This window comes from Thermobia domestica, chromosome 17, assembly GCF_964235325.1.
Source record: "Thermobia domestica chromosome 17, izTheDome1.hap1.1, whole genome shotgun sequence".
NCBI classification, from domain to species: Eukaryota; Metazoa; Arthropoda; class Insecta; order Zygentoma; family Lepismatidae; genus Thermobia; species Thermobia domestica.
The window spans coordinates 96637778-96665204 of record NC_137470.1 but is presented as its reverse complement, the minus strand read 5'-3'; the positions used below and the strand labels follow the sequence as shown (position 1 = coordinate 96665204).

General features: G+C 37.3%; 1 protein-coding gene across 2 annotated transcripts in view; it reads right to left on the bottom strand.

The window, feature by feature from the left end:
• Positions 1–7914: 7914 nt before the first annotated feature.
• The window catches only part of ArfGAP1 (ADP-ribosylation factor GTPase-activating protein 1), a 703111-nt gene continuing 683598 nt past the window's right edge, over positions 7915–27427 (bottom strand). For both annotated transcript variants that reach the window (XM_081743725.1, XM_081743726.1), the window contains one exon: positions 7915–8940. In XM_081743725.1, the coding sequence (XP_081599851.1) occupies positions 8676–8940 (265 nt within the window). In that variant the 3' untranslated portion in view covers positions 7915–8675. The remainder of the gene's footprint in view (positions 8941–27427) is intronic.

Sequence of the window (27427 nt, the reverse complement as noted above, 5' to 3'; positions counted from 1 at the left end):
GTGCTGGGTTTGTTATTTACTTCTTTCACTTGCATAAAACGGGGCAAATACTACTATTTTCCATATACTGACGGGGCGGCCGGGACGTGCCCCTAAAACAGGACTGTCCGGTCAAAAGAGAACGTATGATCGCACTAGCACTAAGTTCTTTAGCTTTGTCAATATGGTACTAAACGGCTAGTTGGCTTCGTGACGTATCACCTACCCTTTTCCTTAACTTTGTTGTTTCACGTTTTTATCACTGTTTGCGTCGCACCTAACTTCTCCATGTTGACACCTAATCTTACACAAACACCAACGTATTTATGTGCATCGCCACGAAGGATAAAACTAAATCACAGTCACTCAAACAATCACAGTTATTAGAAATAATCACTCTCCCGCCATTCCGCAAGAACTGGACGAGTTCATTCTTGACTACGCCACGACATCCCAAGATTCGGCCCGATTTAGACCATGTCTTATTTTGGTTTTAGGCTATTTATGGCACAAGTCATTATATAAAATGCATACTGTAATTACTTTAAATAGAGTTACACTATTGCTTCAATTATAGATAAAAACAACTCAGTTACACCGCAAGTCTGAAACACTGACTCTACGCACCACCGTCAAAGCCTTCGCATTTCTACGTTTACTTTTCAGTGTTATTAGGTGCTATGATGAAATACAACTACCTCAAACAAAAGAGTTATTAAAAATACATAAAGCAAAATAATACATGATATATGAATGTTCGTTGCAATAAAATGCTGTTGCTTTAGTTTAAAAAATAATTTTTAGCAGACAGGATTCAAACTCATGCGAAAATAAGCAGCTCTACAGAATTCGGTGTCGCTAACGAGCAAGCCAAGGAAGCACGTCTTTGTGCTTCTTCTGTGTGTGTGTAGATCACTTACAATGCCAATTATATATTTACTTGACGGCAATGTGAAAATGTTCTATTGCTTTTGTAAGACTGCGCATGTTCCCCTCTGTCAGAATGGAGGGAAAATAAGTTTTCCTGTATGCACAGATCCAAGGGATGTAAGGGTATAAGTTCAAGTTATTGGACTTAGTTTCTGGAAGGCAGTCTAGTCTTTTTGTGGCCAGAAGTGTCCAAGAAGTTGTACTATATTTAAAGAGTTGGAAAGAAGGTTCCATACATTTTTTAGATATTCAGTTTTTCTTTAAGCGGTGATTTTGTATAAGCACCTTAAAGTCTATTTTGTATTTTAGAAAGGCTTGAGGTAAACGTTGTAGCTTTATCATTTTTGAAGATATTGATTTCAAGCAAAAGCCATTTGAAAGCGAATTATATGTACATTTTATGTCTAGTGCACATTTAATCCTACTACACTACGAGTATTTTTACAAAAATATTGAATGTTAAAGTTTATAAAAGGTCAAATTAAATTATTTTTGAAATTAAAACTTTTAGAGAAGAGAATCAGACTCGCTAATAATTCTCTTTCTGTATAGAGGCTTTATGGTATTCTACTTTCTAAAAAGTTTGATACCTTAGAGTCTCATCCTAGTTTTGTTATGAACCTTCAAAGATTGCAATTTTTTTCAAAATCTCTTATGTTCAACCTGAAATATCTAAAAAAGGGACACACTTTAAATATCTCAAATCTTCACAAAACAATCGTTATTTGTGTTGTAACAAGTGCTTAAAATTCGGTCACTGAGACTTGACTAGTTACTGATTTGCGGGTTTATTTTATGTGCCGAAATTCGGTTTATTAGCAACTAAAGTACAACTAAATTGGTGCTTCATACTACAACTAGATGTATGTTAGCTATTAAAACATATACCTCAGTTCAATTGTGCATCTTGTTTCATCATAATAATAATAATAATAATAATAATAATAATAATAATAATAATAATAATAATAATAATAATAATAATAATAATAATAATAATAATAATAATAATAATTCTACTGGGACAAAGCAATTGTTAATCATGTTTTGAAGGAAGTAACTATTAAAGAATAAAGGCTGTTTTCCTTATGGAATTTATATAGTGGAGACCAGTGACGACGCCAGCTTTAATTTCTTAGAGGGACAAACGAGGGGCACATACATTTTTGAGGAGCGGCGGCTATTTTTCATAGCAAAAGTGATAGTTTTATTATGTTTGACTTTTATGTTTGTCTTACATTACATTACAACGTCTATTTTCTTGTTTTCATAATATATAAATTAAACTTATTTCAAGTAAAATTTGCAACTAACAAATAGACTAACGTCTGCACATGAAATATTTTTTAATGCAACTATTGATAGCCTAAACATAAATTGAATGACTCTTGCCTATGCTACAAGTAACACATTCGTCTATATCATGCGTAGTATTTTATATATATATATATATATATATATTCTAATGTCCCACGTGATGTGTATAAACAATTCCACACGCCAGTGTTTACAAACACCACGATGTGGTTTAGTAAGAGGATTCCATACACCAGAGGGATCTACTATCACCTGCAAACGACAGGCTTCTGGCCCCTCCCACGGAGCAGGCGGTGTCAACTTAGCAGCAGCGCCGCCGCCACCCAAGGACCTCTATAAATTGGCTGGTCATCGGCAATTCGGTACCAGTTTTCTGGTGTCCCTCCTGTTGTTTGCTTTGGAACATTAGGAGTAACCTAACCCCAGGCCTCTCGTCTGCTTCGGGACTAAGCCTATCCTATCTCCTTGCTTAGCCTACTTCGGGGCTCTGTCTGGGAATCCTAACCTCAGCCGCTTAGCCTGCTTCGGGGCTCTGTTGGCCACTTAACCATCCCTCTGCTTGCCACGGAGCATAGGGTCCCTAACTCCACTCTGCTTAGCCTGCTTCGGGGCTCTGTAGAGATCCTGTCTGCGATCTTAGGTCAAAGACTACCTATAACTAACCTTGCATACTTAGAGAGATTATTTGTACAGTATTTTGTAAAAATACTTTTTATAGTGGAAATTTATAATAAAAGCCGGTAGTGGGAGTCGATTCCAGACGCTCTTTTTATTAACGCTCTACCTTTAACCTATATGGGACAAAGTTTTACATGGTCGAGGCTTTGATCGGCTCAGTTTTGATCTGAATACTCCCCTACTGGACAGTATTTTTATTAACTGGAAGTGAAATCTTTTCTCATATCTATGTGATTTTCTTATTTGTGAAATTAGTGACTCGGATTTGACTTTATTTTAGTGCATGCCTCATACTAGATCTGGAAAAAGCACTTTTCCGGAGGACGATGCAAACATGGATCAGAATTCTCGCCTTTCTTTCAATATACCACACTTCACTAAATATTCAGGACACGTTACAGAGTGCTCCGATAGATTTTTTATACTATTTGATCATCTTGCGTTATTGCATTCTTGGAATGCAGAGAAAAAGAAAGAACTATTACCCATGTATTTACAGGATATCGCCCTAGATTTAGTGTTACAGTTAAAAGCTCAGAACCAATTGGATTCACTTAATTATGAACAATTAAAAGCTAAATTAGTCGACTTGAGTAGACCAAAATTACCGGCATATCTGGCTGAGTTTGAAATTTTTCAGGTTCAACAAGACAAAAATGAGCCAATTGATGCATATTTTCTAAGGAAATTGAGAGTTATACGTCAAGTTCTGCCTCAGGCCACAGAGGAACAGAAAATGAATTATTTATCATTAGAATTAAAGAAAAACTTTTTACAAAAGATCGCGTTAGAAACATTCACAACAGTTCAAGATTTACACACACACACACACACACTTACATAACCTGGAAAAGGCGCATGACCTAATGAAAAAACGTGATTATGTAGAGTTACAACAAGCAATTTATTCGCTTTGCGATCAAAATTCACCAGTCAGTAGTTTAAATTCATCGGCAGTTGCTAGCGCTTCCTTCCTCACACATCATCAACAACTAACTTATCCATTATGTAATCCGCCACCTAATTGGAATCAATAAAAACAACCTGCCCCAGTTGGTACCTTTACCTGTACCTTCAGCACCACAACATATATATATATATATACATATATATATAATATGCTTATTACGAAGGGCTACTTAAAAACTCGTAAGCCCGACCCAGAAGGAATGTAGGTAGAACGATGAAATTGTACAGTTTTGAAAAACATATTTCTGTATGTACAAATATAAATTTTCATATTAATAATGAAATTCCTATTGTGTTTTTCAGTCCTCTGAAGTGATTGTGTGTGCCGAAGAACTAGCGAATTTCACGAACATTGAGGTCATAGCTGTCAAAGTTTTTGTTCCACCAAGGAAAGTCACCGAAGTAAATTCATGAGGAAATCAGTGAAACACTACGGGACTTTCCTCCGTTTTATACAGTGGTGAAGAAGTGAGTGACAGTTTAAACGTGGCGATTTCCCAACAGGAGATATGACTGTCCCGGAAATCGTGGATGCAGTTCATGACATTCTTGAAAATTGCAGAATTTCAGCAAAATGGCAGAGATTGTGAGCATTTCTCTGAAATGCGTCGCTAACATAATACGTAATGACTTGGGCATGCGCAAGCTTTTGGCATAATGGTTTCCCAAAAATCTGTCAATAGAATAAAAGAGTGAATGAGTAACGGCATCAAAGAAAGTCGTCTCCCATTTTGACCGCAATACCGACCAATTTCTGTCACCAATAGTGATCATAGACGAAATATTGTTGTAATACTACGATCCTACTGGTAACACCTCATTTTTCCCTTGCGCCAAGAAGTTCAAGAGACAGAAGTAGGCTGAGAAAGTGTTTGCAACATTCTTCTGGGATAAGGATGGAGTCGTACTCAGAGACTGCATGCCCAAGAGTCAGACATTTAATGCAGAATCTCTGCATTACTCACAAAACTGAAAAAAACAAACAAAAAAAAACAAATTGGAAGTGCAACGCCACGGAGAATGAAAAGGAAGGAATTCTGTTCCTTCAGGAGAATGCACCTGTGCATCAAGCACTGCAAACACAACTGACATTGCATGATCTAAGTGTCTAGATCATCCTCCTTACTTCCCAGATTTAGCTCCGTCTAACCATTACTTATTTCCCAAACTCAAACAACACTTGAAAGAACATCATTTTATATCTGATAAAGCTGGTGCTACGAGCAGTGGTGCGAGGAAGCCTCCAGATTTTTTAAAACTGATCTGCAAAAACTGGAGCACCATACAAAAAAGTGTATTGAACCTCAGGGGGACTATGTAGAATACCTAAAATTTCATCATTCCACGTGCACTCCTCCTGGGTTAGGCTACGAAAATTTCAGCAGCTCCTCGTACATTTCTACTCAATATGGTAGACGTCACGTCAGTGCTTTGAAACAAAATAACTAAGGGAGCACTAGTATATACCAATTACTAACTAAAAACCAGCACTCTCACAATACGTTTTATTGGTAGTTAATCAATTTAATTCCATATGTTTATCATCATCATTTGCAGTAAGGGAAAGCACAACTATTTTTATCTCCTCCAAAAATTAAACACTGGTACACGTAAATTAAGATGTTATAAACTTATTCTATGAATTTTGAATGCCGAGAATAATGTTTCAGAAGAAAGTATAGAACCTTTAAATAAAATAAAATGTGTAACTGAAAACTTCAAACCTGGATAAACACACATAAGTCATTTAATGTATATAATATATAAATGGTTTTACCTTTCTTTTGTTTCTAATCGAAGTTGATCTAATGCGAATAAAACAAGTCGACCAACTCTACTATTGGTCGACAAAGAAATGAAAGTGTTGTTTTCAATTGAATTTAATCTACAATGTCGCCAATTCTAAAAAAAAAAAAAAAAAAAAAAAAAAAAAATCAATGATGTCTATTCTCATTGTTGGAAATTACAAATCATAAGATAGAAACATAACTGAAATTTACCGGAAAAGTGCTAAATTAGGAAACAGAAATATACATGCATACCCAGACGCAAAAAGAAGAAAGCCTGAGCACCAATCTGCCACATAGTAAGTGCATGGATAATACAATTTGACAATGAGATTGGTTATGATAGTGACGCATAAAATACCATATGTAGAACGTTTTAGGATTGTAAGAGTCTGGGGGGCAGTCTGAGTGGCAGTCAAGGAGGCAGGAGTAGACACCAGGGGGCGCTCGACTCTTGCCCCCTCTGGCGTCGTAATTGGTGGAGACCACTTAATCAATAGGGTGAGAACCGTTTGACCACGCCAACTTTAAATGTGTGTTTTCTTTATTTCTTTTGTATTTGACTTTAACATTAAGCTAAATAGAACTCCTATTAATCAAGTGGCTTCAACTACTTTGTGAATGTCATAAACTTAAAAACTACATGAAGACAAAACTGCCATTATCTTTTAATAATTATTTTCTTTGAAACATAAATACTTCAGTTTAACGTGGTACGATTACGATTGTTAGGCTAAAGAAGACGATTATTAAAGCAAGTGAATGATGGAAAAATTGGCGGAATGAGAAAGTGGGAGGAAACGGGAGTACCTCGAGAAAACCCACAGCTTACTTGGCCGGGGATCGAACAAGGGACTCCACGTACCAGAGAAAAGCGCTCTACCACTGAGCCCCCGTGCCCCCGTTTGAAGCATAATTAACAATTAGTTCGTCCCAATAAAATACTATTACAATACAACAACATGCACAATTAAACTTAACTATATGTTTTAATACCTAACATATATAGTTGAGTTGTAGAATTAAAACGTCAAGTTAGTTTGTATTTTAGTTGATAATAAACCGAATTTCGCCACATTAGGAAAAAAACAACTGAAAAATTAGTCAAGTTTCAGTGATCAATATTTAACCACTTATTACTACACAAATAACGACTGTTTTATACAAAAAAAAAAAGTTTTAAGTGTGTTCCTTTTGAGATATTTCAGGTTGAACATATCCGATTTTCGGAAAATTACAATGCTTGAAGATCCATAACAAAATAGGAATGAGAGTCTCAAGTATCAAACTCTTTTAGGAAAATACAATTTGACATATGACAAAGCCTAGGGAAGAAAGTAACGGCGAGCTTTACTCTTTTCTGTGAAACTTTTAATTTCAAAAATAATGATTTTCGTTTTTCAAACTTCAACTTTCAACATTTTTTTAGATATTTTTTAGTACGTAAGGTTTGAATGCGCACTAAACATAAAATATACATTTAAATCTGTCTCAAATATTTTTTTTTGTTTGAAATCAGGGTCTTAAAAAATAATGGAGCTACAGCGTTTACCGCGAACGTTTGTAAAATGCTAAATACGCTTAGGTGCTTATACAAAAGGGCAGCTCAAGAAAAATCTGAACATTCAAAAAATGAATATAAGCTTGTTTACAACTCCCTAAATATAATACAACTTCGTGTACAGAAGTAAGTTTTAAAAAAGTCAATAGTTTTTTAACCTGTAAATTGGGTGATTTCAAATGGATTGTGTCCTATTAATTAGTTATGTCACAAGATTTTGGGTAGTCTTTAAGAGTGACAGGCAAATTTGTTTGAACTTGGATACTGCATCTGATGTAGAACTCAACACTATTACCTGTTTAAGTTAAATGCTAACTTCGTTACTCGTATTGAACTTCATCATTACTTTTCTGTTTCAACAATCATATATTATACTTCCGTAACTTTCTGTGTGACTAATTCTTTGCAATCCATTTGTTTGAGTAACAAAATATTGCCTTTCCTGATAATTAGAGATTGTAATAAAAACTCGAAATTCATTTTATTCAAAAGATCACCACAGATAATCCCAGAAGACCAAAGGGATTTTTTGTTGTTATTGATATCCCATATTGTAATATCTTTATATATCATTTTATTTTCTTAATTTTGTAATATTAGTTTTCAATTCAAAAGCACGTCCTTCTTTCTAGACGATTGCAGTAAAGAAATTTACTACATCTCAAGGGTGTAGAAATCTAGGTACACTACCACTTTAATTTAACACGTTTATTTTTTATTTCCCTTTACATAAAATATCCATGCTTCCAAACAGTTAATCTGCAACATCAATAAACACGTTCTACGACAATAAACCAATGATTCGTTCAGTATTTCATGTAGCAGAGAATGGCTCATAATCGTGCATCATGACAAGAACCTCAAAACAGTTGGAAATAATATATAGAAATATTCCTATCTTCAACTAATAATCAAATAGAAACCAGTGGAATGCTTTAGAAGCACGAACCATCATTTAATTTTAACAACTTGTTACTGAAGTATGGGTACGAACAGAATACTCAAAAAATAAGTTTCTCAATGATTTTTCTACGTAATGTGTGCATGAAAACATTCTCATGGCACTATTATTTTTCAGTTCATATTATTAATTTAATATAGAGCTTCATAACCAGTAACAACAGCGTATGTGAGAATTCATATAGAGTAAAGCTCTAAAAGCAACGTGATATGGCCTAGCTGGCATTAAACAAGGCCAGAAAGTCTGAATCCTATCATGTAACCACTATCAGTATAAATAAATATCTTCTGGCGAAAACGGGGCAGTCCAATATGTTATATATAATAATAATTATTATTATTACACTCATCCTGTCATTCTCTCGCGCACAATCTTGCTGTAAAACACACTAACCATGTCACTCAAATTACAATCACGGCTGCACATTTAAAACACATGATTTAAGTTTTAGAAGATACAGAACCACACAGAATTTGGTTGGAAGTTGATGTTGCTAATCGCGTTTATTTAGCATTTTCCAAGCTTCATCGTCGTCCCACTTGGAGTTCCAATCGTCCTTATCGCTGCTCTTCTCATCCTCAAAGTCTATAAGAAGACTTTCTTTTGTCTTTTTCTTGCCCTTGCTTGCAGCAGACTTCTTGGAAGAGTTTTCGAAAGATGAGGATCCTTTCAAAGGGGAGCTAGGGTTGCTTGAGTTCCAGTTTTCATTCCAATTCTCACCCCAACTGTCCCACTCGCCGGACTGTTTGGAAGATGATCTGAAAACAGAAAAAGAGGTGTATTAAAATGTTTAGCTAATAAACTATTATTTTAATACTAATTATACCAACAGAAACTATATTTTAAAAATATATATAAATTGATTCTATGGAGGTTATATATGTATATATATAAAATGCTTGGAAACGCGAAAGTCTTCAGGAAGAGTTAAAAACTGTCAATAACACGGTTACGACTAAAGTAAAGAGAAGATACTGGAACACAGTAGCGTAACAATAGGGTAGGCAGGGCAGGCATTGCCTACGGGCGCAGGCGTTTTGGTATATTAGGGAGCGCCCCAGGTTTTTAATAAAAAGGAAGCGAATTATATAAATAGGGCCCAAAGTTTTCGCGGCCTTCATTTCCGAATATGGCAAGAATAAAAATTCCTGCTCACTTCACTCGCAATTTATTACATTTGCATATCAAATTATTGACATTACTGTAAACTCATTGAGGTTATAGCACTGTATGATTAAGAAATTAATCCTCATATACTAATACGATATCAGTCCTATATTACATGTACTGAGCGTACTACCTTTAAATAAAATTCCCCTGCACAAGAGGCTTTCAACAATAATGACAAATTCTATGACCTATTAAGATCTGGATTAAAACGAGTTTAGAAAAAAAGTGTTGCCATGATTATGAGCCACAACACAATTGCCACGTACCGCGGCTACACAGAACCAAACACAAGCACCAAGGGTCGGGCATACCGGCCAAATGTTCGGGGCTCCAACGTCAGGGGGCGCCCAAACGAGCACCCCAAAATACATTTTCGAACGTATTTTCTCAAGTATTCGAGGAAGCCAGTGCTTGTGTGCGCAAATTTGGTATTACAGATAAGTTAGAAAAAAGAAGGAAGCCAGTGCCGAAAATACTCTGATGAATTGGCACAAGGTACCCGATTTACTGACCTTGTCAAAGAATTCGAGATCAAAGTGTATTGTCTATCCTCGATTCAGAGGCCGCTTTAGGATTTTAATTTTGGGTAGGCCTGCTCCCTCGCGTATGGATACATATGCACATTTGATTGATTAATGACAATAGGAAATTACTTTTACAGTAGTGATTTATGCTGTTTATTAAATACTTATTTACCATTAATATAAAAAGTGGAGAATATATTTACTCTTTATTGTATCTTTTAGTGTTTATATATTTTTAAAAATTTTGGGGTAGGCCCGTGTCTACCCGGCCTACCCACTAAAACCGCCACCGCCTCGACTTCGTAAAGTAAACATAAAGGTAATCTTCGAAGGAATGAGGGAACTTAAGAAAGATTCTTGTTCTTATGCCCGTCAATGTTACGAACCATTCCTGAAGAGGAGGTCACCAAGTAGTCTTATGACTTTGCGCTTCTGTATGCAGACGATTTATTCAGTGACTTTCCACTAGAAGTGTTGACTTTCAGAGACACTTTTCAAGACAAACTTTCAAATCTTTCAAACCATGAAGAGATTCTTCATTTTATTACTGAATCTGACCTCAGCTTAGCATTTCCAAATCTGCTGACTGCGCTTTGTTTATATGTAACTCTTCCTGTTACAGTTGCAACTGCACAACGATCATTCTATTCTCTAAGTTAAAATTAATCAAGACATATCTCCGAAACAGTATGACCCAAGAACGCCTTTGGGGTGTGGCCATGCTGAGTATTGAGCGAAAAAGAGCTTATGAATTGGACATCTCTGATCTGATAAAAGAATTTACAGAAGCAAAAGTGAGAAAGAAACACTTCTGATTTTGCATACAATTTGTCGATTAAAAAAAAAAAAACATAAAAAATAGAAAAATGCATATAAGCGGTTTCACAAGGTTTACTTATTTTATAATTATGAAAAACCATAACATACTCTCCCTCCCTCCCTCCCCCCCTCTCTCTCTCTCTCATATATTATATATATATATATATATATATTGTTTTGAAATCTTTTTGGTAATACTGGTTGATACATTAGTTTATTTACACTACTACTGCAAAAGAAAGTCGGAATTTTACACGACTATATTTTTAATGAACAGGGCACTCTGTCCAGTTTATTTTTAAAAGGTTTAAAAGACATACCACAACGATATAAAAAGAAAAACGGTCAATACGCTTCCACTGATAATTTTCAGTTTATAGCCGTTTCTGGGCATACGCATACTTTATATAGATGGGTGAGGGGGCGCCACTAGGGATTTTGCCTAGGAGCACTAAAGGCCATGCCACTGCTGGAACATGAAAACATTAGTTCTTGATTGATTACGGCTTGCAATGTGTATCACAGTGAGATAATTTCTTCCCGTCACGACATTTATTTTCATCAAAGGGACAAGAAATAGTCATTCTGGGACTTTTAATGCTGCCACATAACTCATTTGTTTTAGGAGGTGATACAAGAAGTTCACTACAATCCATCTGTGGCTGAAAAGTACGCCTGAATTAAGTTTCGAGTACATCTTACTCCTGGTATCAAAATAAACCTTTATTTGGATCAAATTAAATTCACTTAAAGAAACAGAATTTCAAGAGTTTTACTTCAGTATTTTAAACAAAATCAGGTTCACTTATGTAGTGATTTAATTCCTTTAACTACGTTTAAACGAAAACGTACTGATTTTCTGATTTCTGCAAAAGTAATGTAGTCTCCAACGAAAAAGACAACACAAGGTTACAAGAAATAAAATGCATGTTTTACAAGAGATTCTCAACAAACGAAACTATTATAGGTAACTAATTTACTTAGCATGTTTTGTGGTACACAGAATACCTTGAAATTTGTATCAGCAAGTGCAAGTGACACTTTTGGGTCACTTGCTGGTTCGTATGTTTAAATAGTGCTTTTTAATTTATATATTGTTTTATATCAGTATATTGGTATTGATTTATAATTTTATTGTTGCTATTAGGTTGAGAAATCCAGATCTGGACGTTGGGTGATTCATTATTATTATTAATAATTTATCTGTAATTATTGTATTTACTATGTATATTTATATTATTTCTGTTTTCAGCTATTACATAAAATGCATTACCTCTAGTTAGAATAATAGTTAGATAGCAACTCTGTTCTTTGTATAACAGTACGTTCAAAGCATTCAGAGAAAGCTTGTTGTTGGTGGGAGAATCCTCCTCCCCATGCTAGTTTTTTTTTCTACATAGCTTATGATACGATAGCTTTCTTATATAAGCGGAAGATTTTTACAGGGAAGGGGTCAGTTGACCGTCAGTCTTGGGGGAGACCGAACAGTCTCCAAAATGTAGTCTATAGGACTTACTCGGCTTGGTGAGCCGAGTGGGAGCTTTTTCCCCATAAGAGAATATTATTTCTTCAAGTAAAGAAAGGGGGAGTATTACGGAGGTTCCCGGTAATGGCATGAGCAATATTAGGTTCTACCTTCTAGTAGGTTTTCATTTTTAAGGGACTTCTTTCTTGGACTAAAATGAGGTCCTGTGAAAAGAAGGGATATAGAAAAGTAATTCTTATACTGATTCAAGAAACAGACTTTTGCTAGGGAATTAGGCCCTATAGAATATGGACAGGATTTGATCCTTGAAATGCTACATTCCATATTTAGGTGGATATGGCATTTAGACTAGCAATTCCCTTATATTTGAATTTTTGAGTATGTGTTCAAAACTGAAGCTGTATGCGACTTTGGTCGGTTATAAAGCAATTTGTTCTTCTTGTAGGACACATTAGGTTTTTATGAATACTCTGAAAACAGATTCCTGGGTTCGATCCCTCGATGTAAACTAATGAGAGGCTACTGATAGAGTTTTTAGACCTTTTTTATTGTTTGAATCACATCTCCTATTTCAGGGAGTATGGTTCTTACCTAACCTTTACCTGCCAGATCTATTTAAGGATCTTTCGCTATTATAAGGCGAACTCATTCTCCTTTCCTACCTATCCCTATAATAAGTATTTAGATAAGATATCCTTCTAGTGCATCTCATATTTAAGGGAGTACACGAAATAGGGCTGTAGGCCAGGGCTTTTGATGTAGTGAGTCAATGCCCCTTATAAGTTACGGTTGACAGAGGACGCTTTTAATAAGGGCTAACACTTCCGTCTGCCACAGGCACAAAATTAGACAAACCTTAGCTTAAGAGAGTTTATTAAAACTAGAGAAAATTAAGGAATTAGAGAAGAGATTACCCAACAGGTATATCTCATGCACTTTTAAAGAAAGATATTTCATAGATATTATCAACTCTTTCTAAATAAACTTTTAATAGAGGTAACTCATGTGTTATGATTTCATATGTAGATAAGATCCTGAGTTATAAACCTGTTTTTTTAAAGTTAATTACCCTAGACATTACTTGTTTTAAGATACGAGTCTGAATATAATTTATTATATTCTATTTTTTCTGTAAGTTTGTCGAAAACTTTGTTATAGAGACACTTTTTTCGACAAACAGAAGTTAAGAATATTGTAGGCACTAGTTCTGAAACTGCAGGCATCAATATATGATAGTCCGTTTTACTTCAAACTTTTGAAGCACTATAACAGTACACTTTCTATTTACATAAACATTTGAAACTGTCTTAATTGAAGATAGAATGTATTGTCGACAGCACATTATCGTATTTAAAAGACAGAGCCCAAGTATGTGCTCTACAAACAGTTGGCAGTCAAAAACTTTTTGATGATCTAGAAACGGAAGTACAACATGTAGGAATAATACAAGAAAATACGTATGCACAAGCTGGAAAGAACTGACAAAGGTATGAGACAGCACTGGAACACTTCGGTTTCGGAGAACGAAATTGAAAAGGCAAAAGATTTGTCAATGAACTAAGGATCGGAAATAAATGGTTTAAGGATGGAAGAAGCCATTTAATAAGATACAGCTGGAAGAGAATGATAGGTATATTATCAGTGGCAGACTGTATAATTCCGACAGAACATGGGGGAAGCACTCAAGAGCGTGAAAGTATCATTAAGCAATAACCTGTCTACTATCCATTTTTACTCTGACTTCAAAACTGAAAAAAAAAAAAAAAACTATGAGAGAGAAAACATAAGTTCTCAAATGTATACGGATAAAACTTCGCATGCCTATTTATCCAACATATTGAACATTTAACGTCAGTTGGGGCACCATTTTTATTATTATTATTCAACTGGTCTAAATTTTCTCATGGTTTGCTTTGGTGAAACCATTTTAAGGGGCTGAGATTCAAAAAAGTAGGAAATCAAAAAAAGTAGGAAATCAAAAAATTAGGACCACCCTAATATTATATATATTATATATAATCCGGCTGCTGAAATAATGGTGAGAACGGATTTTAACCACCTTGTAGAAGACCTCGAAAGAAGCAAAAGTGTCTAGTAAACATAAGGCATAAAATGCATCCTTCCAAAGTTTTATTTATTTATGGCTTCTTTTATGTGGCGAGGTTAAGACTCTGTATCCTTGTCAGAGCACTTTAACACGTGTATGCATTGTTTTTTAGAACACTAACACACAAAAGATACAAATAATTACGAAAGGATTTTGACAACATAAAGAATATGCTTCTTAAGTAATGAAAATAGTTAAATATTACCAAACACAAAATAGAATAAATACAAGAGAAGAAACAAAAAAGACGTCTATATAGGAAGAATACAATCTGAAATAAAAACGACATAGAAAAACATGAATTAATATTGTATACAGCGGTAGTACAAATGATATATATAAGCTGCAGAAATTAACATGGGTTACTATTTAGGTGTGTGTTCATTCATAGGTAATCAATAATCTGGTAAGAGAAGATGTTTCATGGGCCACTAATATCTTTATCTTTGCTTAAGAGAAGGGAATTCACAGATATTTTCAATTTGACAACTGTTGAAACATTATGTAAGGAGGTAAACTGTGTTAAAGGCGTTTGGTACTTACTGTAAAGAATTTGGAGTATGAACTCGAATTATGACTGGGTATGGAAAGTAAGAAATTATCTCATGATCTGATGCTCCTATTGTAAAAATCTGCCAAATATAAGAATCTATGTGCCAGATACGATGGTTCTGACGTAGTAAATATTTTGTACACTCCGCATCAATAAAATTGCGACAGCTAACGCCGTGCAGTTAGGCTACCCAATATACACCTTTTTATCCCATAATCGTGTCAGGTAAACAGGCCCCCTGTCTCTCCCCCTTTCTTCTCTTCCTTACTACAACATAAGCGCAATGCTGATTTCAAACTACACAAGTATTAGTTTCGATAAAATGAAATAACAAAACCGAGGCGCAACAAGATTCATAGGTTGATGTAGGGAGAAACTGAAACACACACAATGAAAAATTGAAACCAATGAATGTCTATTACAGAGAGATTCAAAAATGAGGCAGAGAGAGAGAGAGAGAGAGAGAGAGAGAGAGAGAGAGAGAAAGGGAAGACGAGAGGTGAAGAAGAAAAAGAAATGGGAGAACAGATAAAACTGTGGAATTCAAACGTAGTAAGAAAAGAACCTAGCATTATAAAGTTCCGTTTCCAGAAATCCAACAGTAATATAGAAATAATGTTTGTTTTTACATATTTTTCAGAACTATTCGAATATATACAGGGTGCTTTAAACATTCATTATGTCACTTTCATAATGGATAGCATACTCAATTTCCAGTGGAACTGTATATCTCCGAGACACATCTAGGATAATGTCAAAAGTTTAACACACATGCTTTGTTTCCACGTGGTTCGATTGCAAATTCGGTAGTGTTATTTGAACGTACTGATCCAAAATACATTCTAATGTACCCAGTAGATAGCGTTGGCCATATCCCCCATTTCAGACAACTAATACAAACTGAACAAAAAAAAAAAAAGAAAAGAAACGAAAAAGAAAGAAGGAAAGAGAACATTGAAGAGCGCTATTTAATTGATAAATTTCTATCAGAAATGCCCTATATTAAAAGACCAAACTGTATCGTAATGAAAAGTTACAAATATTTGAAAGGAAAACTTTATGTTCCTCATAGATGTAGCATGTTTCAAATTTCAACAAGTGGGCTGATTACATATTATCTTAGTAATACGTTGTTCTTAAAAATGTTTTGTTCTTTGTAGCATCATGAGTTTATGATTGTTATGCAGAATTTAACTTTACGTAGTGGATTTGAAATTAATAATACTTTTGGTAATAATGCGAAAAGACGACACTATAATGCTGTGTTCGTACCCTAATCGCATGACTTTTAACTTAGAAGAGCATATTGTTCTACATTAGCGATCGTCTAACCGTCGATCGCGAGCTACTAGTACTTCACGAGGACATTTTCGGTGGATCACGTTAAAGCTCCGGCTTGCTAACTTTGATTATATGAGTTTACCGGCAGTAAACAAATGTAAGATTTTTTTGTTTTGAAAAAAAAAAAGAAGAAGTTGATAGTTCTTTCGGTTGATAGCTCACAATAAGACTTAAAAACGGTGCGGTGGCTCAGAAACTTTGTAAGTTTGGCAACCACTGTTCTAGATCGTTGAGTTGTAAGCTTTTTGAGTATCTGTAGAAGTGAACGTGGTAGTATGCACTGTAAATATCAAATGACGTACAAATCAATTGGTACTGAAACATGTACCTCATTTATGGATAATGTCATTGCAACTCTGGTGCAACTAATAGAGTATAAGCTCAAAAGTATACAGAAGTGCACCATCCGTGCCAATGTGTGTTCTTTAGACTAGATCAAAGATTTCGAAGCACATATATTAGACTAGGCCCAGCAATTGAAATAGTTCAGGTTCAATCTTAACAGCTGTTGCAATATAAAGAGAGGAGCAAACAATGAAGTTAGTGCCACGTAATAACAAGAACTGAACGGGACAAATTGTTCAATTAGTTAACATCGCCCATGGACTCATTTGGACGGTTCTTCATGACTATCAATGACATCCATACAACTACCAAGATTCAGCATTTAACACAGAACGATCGTCAACAACACGCTCACTTTTGTATTTGGCTTATGAAGCAAACTAGTGCCGTCCAAACCCATTTTTCGGTAAACCGAAAATCGATGTTTGATAAAGCTCAAATTAAAAAAAATCGATTTTCGGGTTTCAAGATCGATGTTCGGTTTTCGGTTTCCAAAACCGGTTTTCTGTTTTGGTTTTCGGTTTCAAAACTAATTTCCTATTTTAGTTTTTCAAAAGGTAAAAAAATGTGGAAAGTGCATATTCATTGAACCGGGATAGGATGAAAAAAATAGTCTAAAACACAGACATTTGTATTCACAGTTGAAGGACACAAACAAAAATAGTTACTGATAAGAGCAACAGAAACAAACTCTCAATCAGTTATACAAACACACACAAGAGCTCGTTCGTGGCTAAACGGTTAACGTATGCGTCTTTGGTGTAAGGGATCCAGGTTCGATTCCTTGCAGGATCATGTGGTTTAGATCCCACGTTAAGCTGTAGGTCCATGTCTAATATAGCTTTGCTGCTGAAAGGGACGCTAACTCAAAATCAAATCCAACACACAGAAAACAAAGAGTTGCTAGAACTCCCTCCAAAAACAAAGGGGTCCCGGTCCGCCCGGCAACCAATGCTTGAAGCTCATATTAAATTGCTAAATATTTCAATTACTCTGAAATTCATTTTGTGTGAGATTTGCACATTTTAAAGTTTCATATTGGTAGGAAACTTAATTTGATTCCTTCCCTTATTGTTAAAATGCAAGTAATGTTTTAAAACTAAAAGTTATATAAATAAAACGACTAACACAGCTCACATTGTACAGTTTGCGGTTAAAAAAAATAACGACGCCTAACAGGGTAGGCAACCAACCTAACTTCTTCGTGGTACGTGCAGGATAAACCTTAGCTTTTTCCTCCTGCACACTTCTTTTTGAGCAACAAATGCATAGACCACGTGACTACAAACCACATATTTGACATCAGAGGAAGTAAGAGAATGAGGTTCTCCTAATTTGTCTTCTCATCTCACATCCTCAACTTTAAAGAGAGAAAGAGAGACGTGAAAGTGACAAAAACATAATAAAACAAAACACGAGAAACACAAAAGGAAGTAAAATCAGCGTACACATTGACAAATGACCCATGTGCGTCAAAGGGGGTCCGTGACATTTTCTTAACAATATATACGTAATAAGGGGGTGAATCGGAAAAACACAGAAACATAATTACATACACTAAGTGTTATATTACACATATTTATTTAAACGAATAAAAATGCTCGCGGAAAGCTGAAATGTTCTGAAAAATCCCAAACATAATAATTGAAAGAAGAGTTTACTTCCCTATTGCTTTTCCTCGTAGCATCCACCTACATGGAGAAATGAAACACAGGTAACATTTTAGAGATACTTACTTAACATCGAAAACTGTAAAGTACAATTTCTGGATGGAAATCGAACCTAGAACCATGGCATTAGAAAGCACACACACGCTACGGATGTAGTTATTCTGACACTGATAACCTGCTCCTACATCATTACTCATGAAAGATCGAATGGAATCTGCTGAAAACTAGGTCTTGTCTGTTATAGACCGCCATATACCCTATGTCTAATTGTTAATAATAAAGAAAGAAAAAACTACCTAACACATGCATAGAAACAAAGAAAGGGAAATTAAATGAGCTGTTAGTCAAAATGTTGGTACTTCCTAATTACAGATCATCTTGCCTGTTTACTCTTTTTCTGACAGTATGAATTAAACTGATTGTTAAGGAGAGAGAGAAAAAAAGAACAAAGAAATGAACATACACCCGAAAAGAAGGTTTAGAACTGTGCTATACATTTAAGGTATTGAATCCTGTTCCTTCCAAATGGCTTGCTAAGTGACAAATATTAATTTGTAAAAACGTATCAAATGCCCGCGTTGTCTTGGTTTCGCACTTTCTTAGTAACGTGTAAAATGTGTGATTATGAGAAATAATAAAATAAAGGTAGTGACAAATCACTAATTTTCTTTCATTTCATTTGTTTACATTATGGCTCTGATGAAACTGTGGCGTTTCTTACACGTTTCCCTACAGCAACCATGTACTGTTGATAGGAAACTTGCATAATCAATCAAAGCCAACTTACATACATACATAAGAACTTACATACATTTAAGAGGCATTGAACATTTTCTGTTAAGCCCAGGTATAATGATCACAAGTAAAATAGGATTGCTCTACCTCGGGAAGCCTTATTTGCACACCGCCTGGTGTATGTATCGAAATCGAAAAGAACCGATCTTCGTCGACACTGAAATTTGCGATGTTGCCAAGTGTACTGTTAATACCATCGCAACCACAGCTAAGCCCATTTTCAGTGAGTGATCTTTTTACTTAATGAGAGAAGCATTTTCCAATATACAAAACGAAATAATTAATTTCCCCGAAATAACCGAGAAGATGCTTGGGCCATAGCAGTTAAAATACTATATTTCAAAAGGTGCTTGGTAAGTGATTTCAATCATTTTAATTGGAAAAGGATCTACAAATTTTGATGTGAATTGTAGTAAACAATCTCATAGCATGCCATTTATGTCCTGAGGTTGAGAAGTTTCTTTAATGCACTTTAGCATTATCCCATATGTTAATTTATTGAAGACATTATGAGACAAGCGCTATTATTATTACATATTTATATTATTATTATTAAAAAGCACTTTTACACCAATTTAAAATTACAAGAGTAAAATGTACTAAAGGGGTTATACAGTGTTGGACAAAAAAGGGGACACCCGCTCTTATTCTCCCCGGCCTTTGGCGCGGGAGACCCGTGTTCGATTCCCGGCGGGAGCTCATGTGGTTCGGATTCCACGTTAATCAGTAGGTCCACGTCTCATATAGCCTCGCTGCTGAAAAGGGACGTTAAACTCACAATCAACAATTATTCTCCCCGGGATTATTAGAATTTTGTGTGGAGTATTGAGTCATTGACATTTATATTAATTGTAGTACTAGCCCTTCTTCAACTAAATGTCATTGTTTTCCTTCTTAGATTTCCTTGTTCTTGGTGGGCATGGATCAAAAATTGCGGTTGTCCCTTTTTTGTCCAAGACTGTACTATTTAGAAAATTACCAAGTCTATACTTCATAAATCCGTCTTAAGTGAGACAGAATACCCTGTTCGTATAAACGTTCTTTTTTATAACTAGGATGTAGATAACTGATCCACCATACCCGGAACATTGAAAATTTTATTACAAGTGCCAAAAATTGAACAAAATACCAATCCTAAGTTAACATCGGGGCAAAGGTTCCGCAGATGTGAATCAGGAAAATACTGACTTAGGTTACGTACGTAAAGTTAGGTTATTTTCTTTCGAAGTAGTAGACGCTTATACTTAAGAAAAACAAATTACGTCTGCTCCGGTACCGTTTTACACTCATTCAGTTTGCTCTTGCCAGTCAATAGGTTAGCCCAGAATTGGACAATAAAAGATATGATATTAAACAATCAAGTGATTTTTTAGTAAAGGCCACTATTTTTCACGGATGTTCTTGTAGGCATGTAAAAAAAACATTTAACTACGGCATTCTTTTTTTTAAAAAAAAAAACTTTTGACTAGTTTCGGCTTACTACTGCGATACCTTTACCAATGTCGGAATGTCAGTGTTGGATCAGTCATCTACACCCTTGCCATAATAAGCGATTGTAGAGGAAGGTTACCAAAGAGCACGCACTTAATATTCATCTTCAAAAAGCTCCGAAAGTAATGAAGCAAAAATTATATAAATTGTACATAATTTTATTTGAAGTTTAGGCTACATCGTAAGAAATCGAAAACTTTAAACTAGATGTAGAAATGGTGATATACGTTAAAAAGTTAAAAAACCGAAATGCGTACTCTTAAGGACCAGTACCCCAAAGAGTGCGTTTTGCTGTCCCTAAGAGGGCGCATTCAACACCTATCATACTTGAATCCCAAACCTCTTCGTAAGACGAACACTGCTCATGTCACCATCGTTCACAATTAATGCACTGAATCCAGTCTTCGTCAATTGGTTCTTCATTCAATTCGTGACACATTGCGCATGAAGTTTTGGTTGATCTCAGCTGCAGTTTTCTTTCTTGAAGTGGATGGTTCATTGGGATGATCAAATAATTTTCTCTTTGACTTAACATTTCCTTTGACTCGTTTGCTCTGAAGAAACTTGAGAAATAGTAAAAATTTCAGATCGACATTTGGTACGTGCAATTTGTCGCAAACTTTTTGATTTCGGAAGAGGAATGATGTATTTAGGATGAACAGACGTGCTTGTTGTTGCGGCTTCTGTAGGTCTAAATCGTTTCCTTTCTCCATGGTGTAACGAAATTATAAGACTTCAGTTAAAAAAAAAAAAAAAAATCTGAAAAATATTGTTATCTAACGATGTAAAAATAAAAAGGATTTTAAACTTTAATTTACCCTAAGGTTTGCTTCCAATTGTTCGTAATTTTATTCAAAATGTTAATTACTACTAATAAACACTACGTTATGTAACTACAGGTGATTCTAAACTATTTTGCTTTTGCTTCCAACATTTTCTTTATTACACGTCCATGTGGTTTTAAAAATTATGTTATGAACGTACACGAAATTTAAAATATTAAAGAAAATCTTCGTTCAGTTTCACCCACAAATTATGATTTTTATGAGTAAAATTAATGACGATTTTTAAAATTCTTAGTTCGTGGTTTCATTACATTATCCCACCAACTGGAAAAAAAATCCTGAGCAACACCTTTAGTCTCTCTCTCTTTTTTTTTTTTAAATTCATTTCAATCGTAATCGAAGCCATATTTCGCTCAGCATCTTCCTTCAGAACACTTCCAGAATCTTCATTTTGATCATTTCCTCACTTCTTAGGACATCATCATCATACTATGAAAGGCATAGCAAACTACCATGGACCAACGGCCTACCTTCGGGCAGAACACCACATCATCATTGTAATTTAAGAAATTTTGTGAATTTAAAATACTTCTTATAGATGATGTACAGTTGGTGCTTGAATCGAAGTCATACAATTGCAAATAATTCTACAATCCATTCAAACATCAGATTACACTCCGAGAGTAACTGATGAGAAGAACCACATAGTCTGTAATATGAATGCCGCCACCCACACACACTCTCAAAGAAATTCTCCCAAAGAGTACGCGCGCGTTCTTTGGTAACTCACTAACACGCTCGTTCTTTTGTAGCTCCCTAACGCGCACTCTTTGGGAAACAGCAGTCGACTCGAGTAAAATTCATCCATGTGGCTGCACATGCAAGACCCCCGAAACAAAGCCATGATAAGCAATTCTATCTGCATTCATGTTTTCTACCATACAACAAGGGTACTGTAGTTAGTTGCTATATCAGAATAATTTCTTAACTAAGAGTACTAAAATATTACATCAAGAATTCAGAAAAGTTATTTTTAGCTGTATTTTCTGTTTGCAGCGAAACGTTAACTTCCCTTTTCTTCGTATCAACTTTCACACAAAGACACGTCAAAGAGCGTAGCAATAATAATTCTGTGTTACCAGTTCAGCGTAATTGGCACTGCGCGCTCTTAGGGCGTGCGTACTCTTTGGTAACCCTCCTCTATAACCGGAATCTCACATTAAACTTCCCCTTGTATTTAAGGGCAATGCTCAAACAAACCATTTACAAATTTTACTTTAAGTAAAACATTGTCAAGATATTGACTTCGGGTTAGGTAAACTTAAACCAATTTCTTTCAGAAATAGTAAATTAAAAACACTTATGATACGAGGAATGATATTTCTAGATTTTGTCTTTTTTTAAAGAATTAACTAAATTCCTAACGTGCCACGCACGGTTCTGTTCACTTGTCCAAACGCCACTGTACTGAAAGCATACGTGCGGAAATTGAAATATATTTATATAGTTACCAAGATTACGAAACTGTATTTAAAAGTGGAAGAAAATATAATCTCGTATTATTTTACATTGCTGGAGGTAGTAATACTAGAAAGGTTTAAAAATGTATCGATTTTATTCTACGTAACAGCAGACTTCAATCTCGCTCTCTGAAACACAAGCTGTAATGGAGACTGACGCTAGGTTTTCCGTTTCATAATGTCTTTTAAATTATACCTATATCGAGATCTCTATGAAGTGCATTCAAGGTACATGCAGCACAAATTAAATTCTTTTTTACTACAATTCACAAGCAAAGTGTGTGAGTCTTAGCATATAAATGAATGAAATCACGCAATTAAACAAATCGCGCCCCTGGAATAATACTGTCGTAACTCGAAATGGCCCAGGTTACAGCTTAATCAAAAAAAAAAAGTTTTTGATAAGAATACTGAATAGTTTCCTCGGTTTTCAAAGAATTACGCTTAAACTTATAGCCTAATTCTAAGAAGGACGGAAACTATCACAAACAAACCGTCTGTTTGGTTGGTTTGTAACGAGGTATATTTCGAGTTACGATAGTGTTATTTTCGATTTGTTACCCTCCCTGTTGCTTTAGATAGATCAGTTCCCATTCTAAACTATTCCGCCGTTTGTTGGATATTAATAAACACTATTTTGTTTCAAACATTCTTTCCGGGAAGCGTTGGCTTATTTGATCCACCATATGTATAACTGGCCTCAGTAAAATAGATGTGTTAGTTTCAGAAATAGGGTTGGTGAAGTTTTCCTCCGAAAACGTATTTTATTTCGGGTAAAACAAAACAAAAACAAAAAAAAACAATAAAACCCACTTCAAAACCTATAGATCAGACTACAACAAAGATCTTACTTTGATTCGAGCATTTTTTCAGAGCAGAGCAGAGCAGAGATTTCTTGGCGGTTTTTGTGGTTGATTTAAGTACCGGGCTTGGGCCCTTGCCTTCCATTTGTGTTGTTGACTGTCGTTTGTTTTGCGTGCGTATTTGTTGTGAGAGAGGACGCAACTGTCGCGCTCCTCTTTTGCTGTTCCTATGTCAGTTTAGTGGTTGTGCGTTTTAGGGGTGCGGCATCTTGTAAGTTCGTCTTCTTGGGTTGGCCGTTCCTATGGTGGCTATGTGTTGGTGTGGTGAGGCTCTGATTGTCCTCCAGAAGTTAGCTGATCTGTGAATTCTGTAGTCATGTAGAAATGGGAGTTCCAAATCTTCATGTATTTGCTCGAGGCGAGTGTCTCTCGAGTGTCCAGTGATAGCCCTGGCTACTCTGTTCTGGATGACTTGTAGTTGGCTGAGGTGCGTTTTTGCTGCGTGTTGCCATGCAGGGTGGGCATACATCAGGATGGGACGAATGCTCATCTGATATATATGGCGTTTGGTTTTCAGGGTGAGGGATGGGGAGAGGAGTAGCGGTAGCAAGGCTTGATGGCGTTGACTGGCTTTCTTGGCGATGGAATGTATGTGGTGAGCAAATGTAAGTTTCCTGTCCAGTATTATTCCGAGGTATTTGGCATCATCTCGGTTCTGGAGGGGTGTTCCAGCCATGGTGATCCTGACGTGAACCCTTCTTCTGTTTCTTGTGAAGTTTACTACTGAGGTCTTCTGTTCGCTGACTTTGATCTTCCACTCTTCAGACCATCGGTGGAGAAGTTCGGCGTGTCGTCTGAGGTATAGTTCAGCGTATCTGATGTTTCCATGGCTGGCAAAGATTGCCGTGTCGTCTGCGAATGTTGCTACCGCTGTGTTGGGGGTTGTGGGAATGTCCGCCGTGTACATGGCGTAGAGGGTTGGGGATAGGCAGGATCCTTGGGGGACTCCTGCTAGGATAGGTCTGGAGGATGTTAGGTGTCCTGCATGGGCAACACGAAAGGTTCTTCCTTGAAGAAAGGATTTGATGATTCTCAGAAGGTAGTGCGGAGTGCCCTGGAGCATCATCTTGTGAAAGAGGCCTTCGTGCCACACCTTGTCGAATGCTTTTTCTATGTCGAGAAAAAGCCCCAAGGTGTGGCCTCCCTCGTTGAATCTGTCACATATCTTCTCTACCACCCGTACCAGCTGCTGATCCGCGCAGTGTCCTTTTCTGAAGCCGAACTGGTGGTCCGGGATGATGTCATGATCTTCTATGAATTGCTGAAGTCTGCTCTGCAGTACTCTTTCAAACACCTTGCTGGTATGCGAGAGCAGGCTGATAGGGCGGTAGTTGGCCGGGTTTGATCTTTTCTTTCCTGGTTTGGCCAGCATTATGACTTTTGCTTCTTTCCAGGCTTCTGGGTAGTGTCCGGTTCTCATAATGGCGTTGCACAACTTACAGAGTAGGACCAGGGCCTTTCTCGGGAGGTGCTTCAATGCTTGCGGCGTCACTCGGTCTTGACCTGGAGCCCGGTGTGCATTGATCCTCTTGATGATTGCTTGTATCTCCCGCGGTGTTGTGAGGGCTTCTGGAGGAGGTGGGTCTTCTATTCGGGAGAGGTGGTAGGATCTATGTACTGCTGCAGTGGTGGTTGCTGGCGTGTTGGTAGCGTTGATCTGGAAGGTGGTTTCCAGGGTCTGGGCGAAAAGTTCTGCCTGTTCTTCCGGTTCGTGTATTGTTCCTTGTGGAGTTTGAAGTGTGAGTGTTCTGGAGTTTGCTTCTGGTCTTGTGATGTTTTTCACTAACTTCCAGAATTGCCTGCTGGGTGCATCTAGCTCCTGGAGGTGGAGGTTCCAGTTTCTGATTTTGATTCGAAGGAGCCTTTTCCTGACTCTGGATACTAGGTGGTTCCAAAGTGTTTTGAACTGGGGAATTCTGGTACGTTGCCACTGCTTCCGGGCCCAACGCTTCAAGTGGATCAAGGCTGAGGTGCGTCGTTCTTCTGGAGTGGTCTGGTGTGATGGATGAGTCGTTGTTGAGGTGGTTGAGGCGATGGCTATGGCTGAGTTGATGGCTGCGGTCAGGGACGCAGTGGTGGCCTCTATGTCTTCCGTTGTTTCAATTATCCGGCGTGGATCTAACATGTCGCTGAGCAAGGATCTGTAGTGGTCCCAGTCTGTTGTGCGCAGAGTTGGAAGGGTTCGAGTTGTGAAGTGGTAGCTGATTGCGATCGTTTGTAGAACGGGTAGATGATCCGAGTCGAGGCCGTGGATAACCTGAGGTACACCTAGGATTGCCAGGTTCGCTGTCAGTACCATGTCCAGTACATCAGGCATCCCGCCGTTTCTGGGATAATGCGTGGGTTCCGTTGGAGCCGTGGGAGTGAAGTCTATGGTGGTGAGAGCGTGGTGGAGGATCCTTCCGTTTGCGTTTGACACATTGGAGTTCCACGCCGGATGTTTACTGTTGAGGTCTCCCCCTAGTAGAATCCGGTGTCCTAGCTGTCGCAGGGCTTGCAGATCTGTTGCGTTGAGGTTGTTGTTGTGAGGCTTGTAGGCTGCTATTATTATTATCGGTCCATTAGCTGAGTGAAGGGTGATCCCTGTAGCTTCCAGGGATTGTAGAGGTGGTAGAGGGAGAGGGTCGTACGGGATACTGTCTTTGATTAGAATTGCTGTTCCTCCAAGGGGTCGGTCGGGACGGTCGGTACGGATGGTGGAGTAGTTGCGGATTTTTAGGGTAAGGTGTGGTTTTAGGTGGGTCTCTGACAATAGGGCTATGTCCACTTCTTCTCTGCGGAGAAAGTCCTCCAGGTTGTTCTTCTTCTTTTGGATTCCTTCTGCGTTCCAGTGCAGCACTTTGACTTGTCTGTTGATTCTTCTTTTAGTCGGTGCCATCGTCAAGGATGGACGCGACTACCTCAAACATGATGGTGATTTTGCTTAGTGGGTCTGTCGTTTCTTTCACCTTCCGGAGTCCTACTCGCAGCTTTTCTAGCATTGAACGAAGATTGAGGCCCGAGAAGAGTTCTCGGATCTCTTTGAATGTGTCTGCCAATGATGGTTCAGTGCGTTTGTCCTCGGTGTCTTCTTCTCTGGATTGGGAGTTGTCCTGGGTTGTTTGATTTTTCTTTGTTTCTTGGTTGGGGGGCCTCCTGGTTTTCTGGTTGGTGTTGTTCTTGTCTTCCGGCGTGACTGCTCCTGCGTAAGATGTAGCGTTGTTTCTTCTGCGGCTGGTATCAGATTTTGAGGGAGGGTCCGACTTAGCTGGTGGTTGGGTTGGCTGTTTCCTCTTGGCTTTGGCCGCCTTGAGCATGGGACAGCCCATGTAGTTGGCGGGGTGTTCGCCTCCGCAGTTACAACATTTTGCCGGAGTGTCCCTCGTTTTCTTCGGACATTCCGTGGAGAGATGGGATTCTTCGCATTTGATGCAGCGAGGGGTCGCCCTGCATGTTTGCGTGGTGTGCCCTACTCGTTGGCATCGGTAGCATTGGAGAATTGACTGACCCTTGTAGGGTTCCACTGCCACTCTGTAACTAAGAAGGTACTTGAGATCGTAAATCTTGTTGTTCGTTGGGTCCTTGGGTAAAGTAACAAGGAATAGCGGAAACAGGGGCCTGTTGCCAGACGGGTCACTGCGTCCCCTCATCTGGACCACATTGGTTGGGGTGAACCCCTGGTCCTTCAAGTCCTGTAGTATGTCAGCCGTTGGAGTGTCGAGTGGCATCTTCCGGATGACTACTTTGATTGGGCGTGTTTGTTTCGGAAGTTCTGTGGCAAATGATTGTCCGGTCTG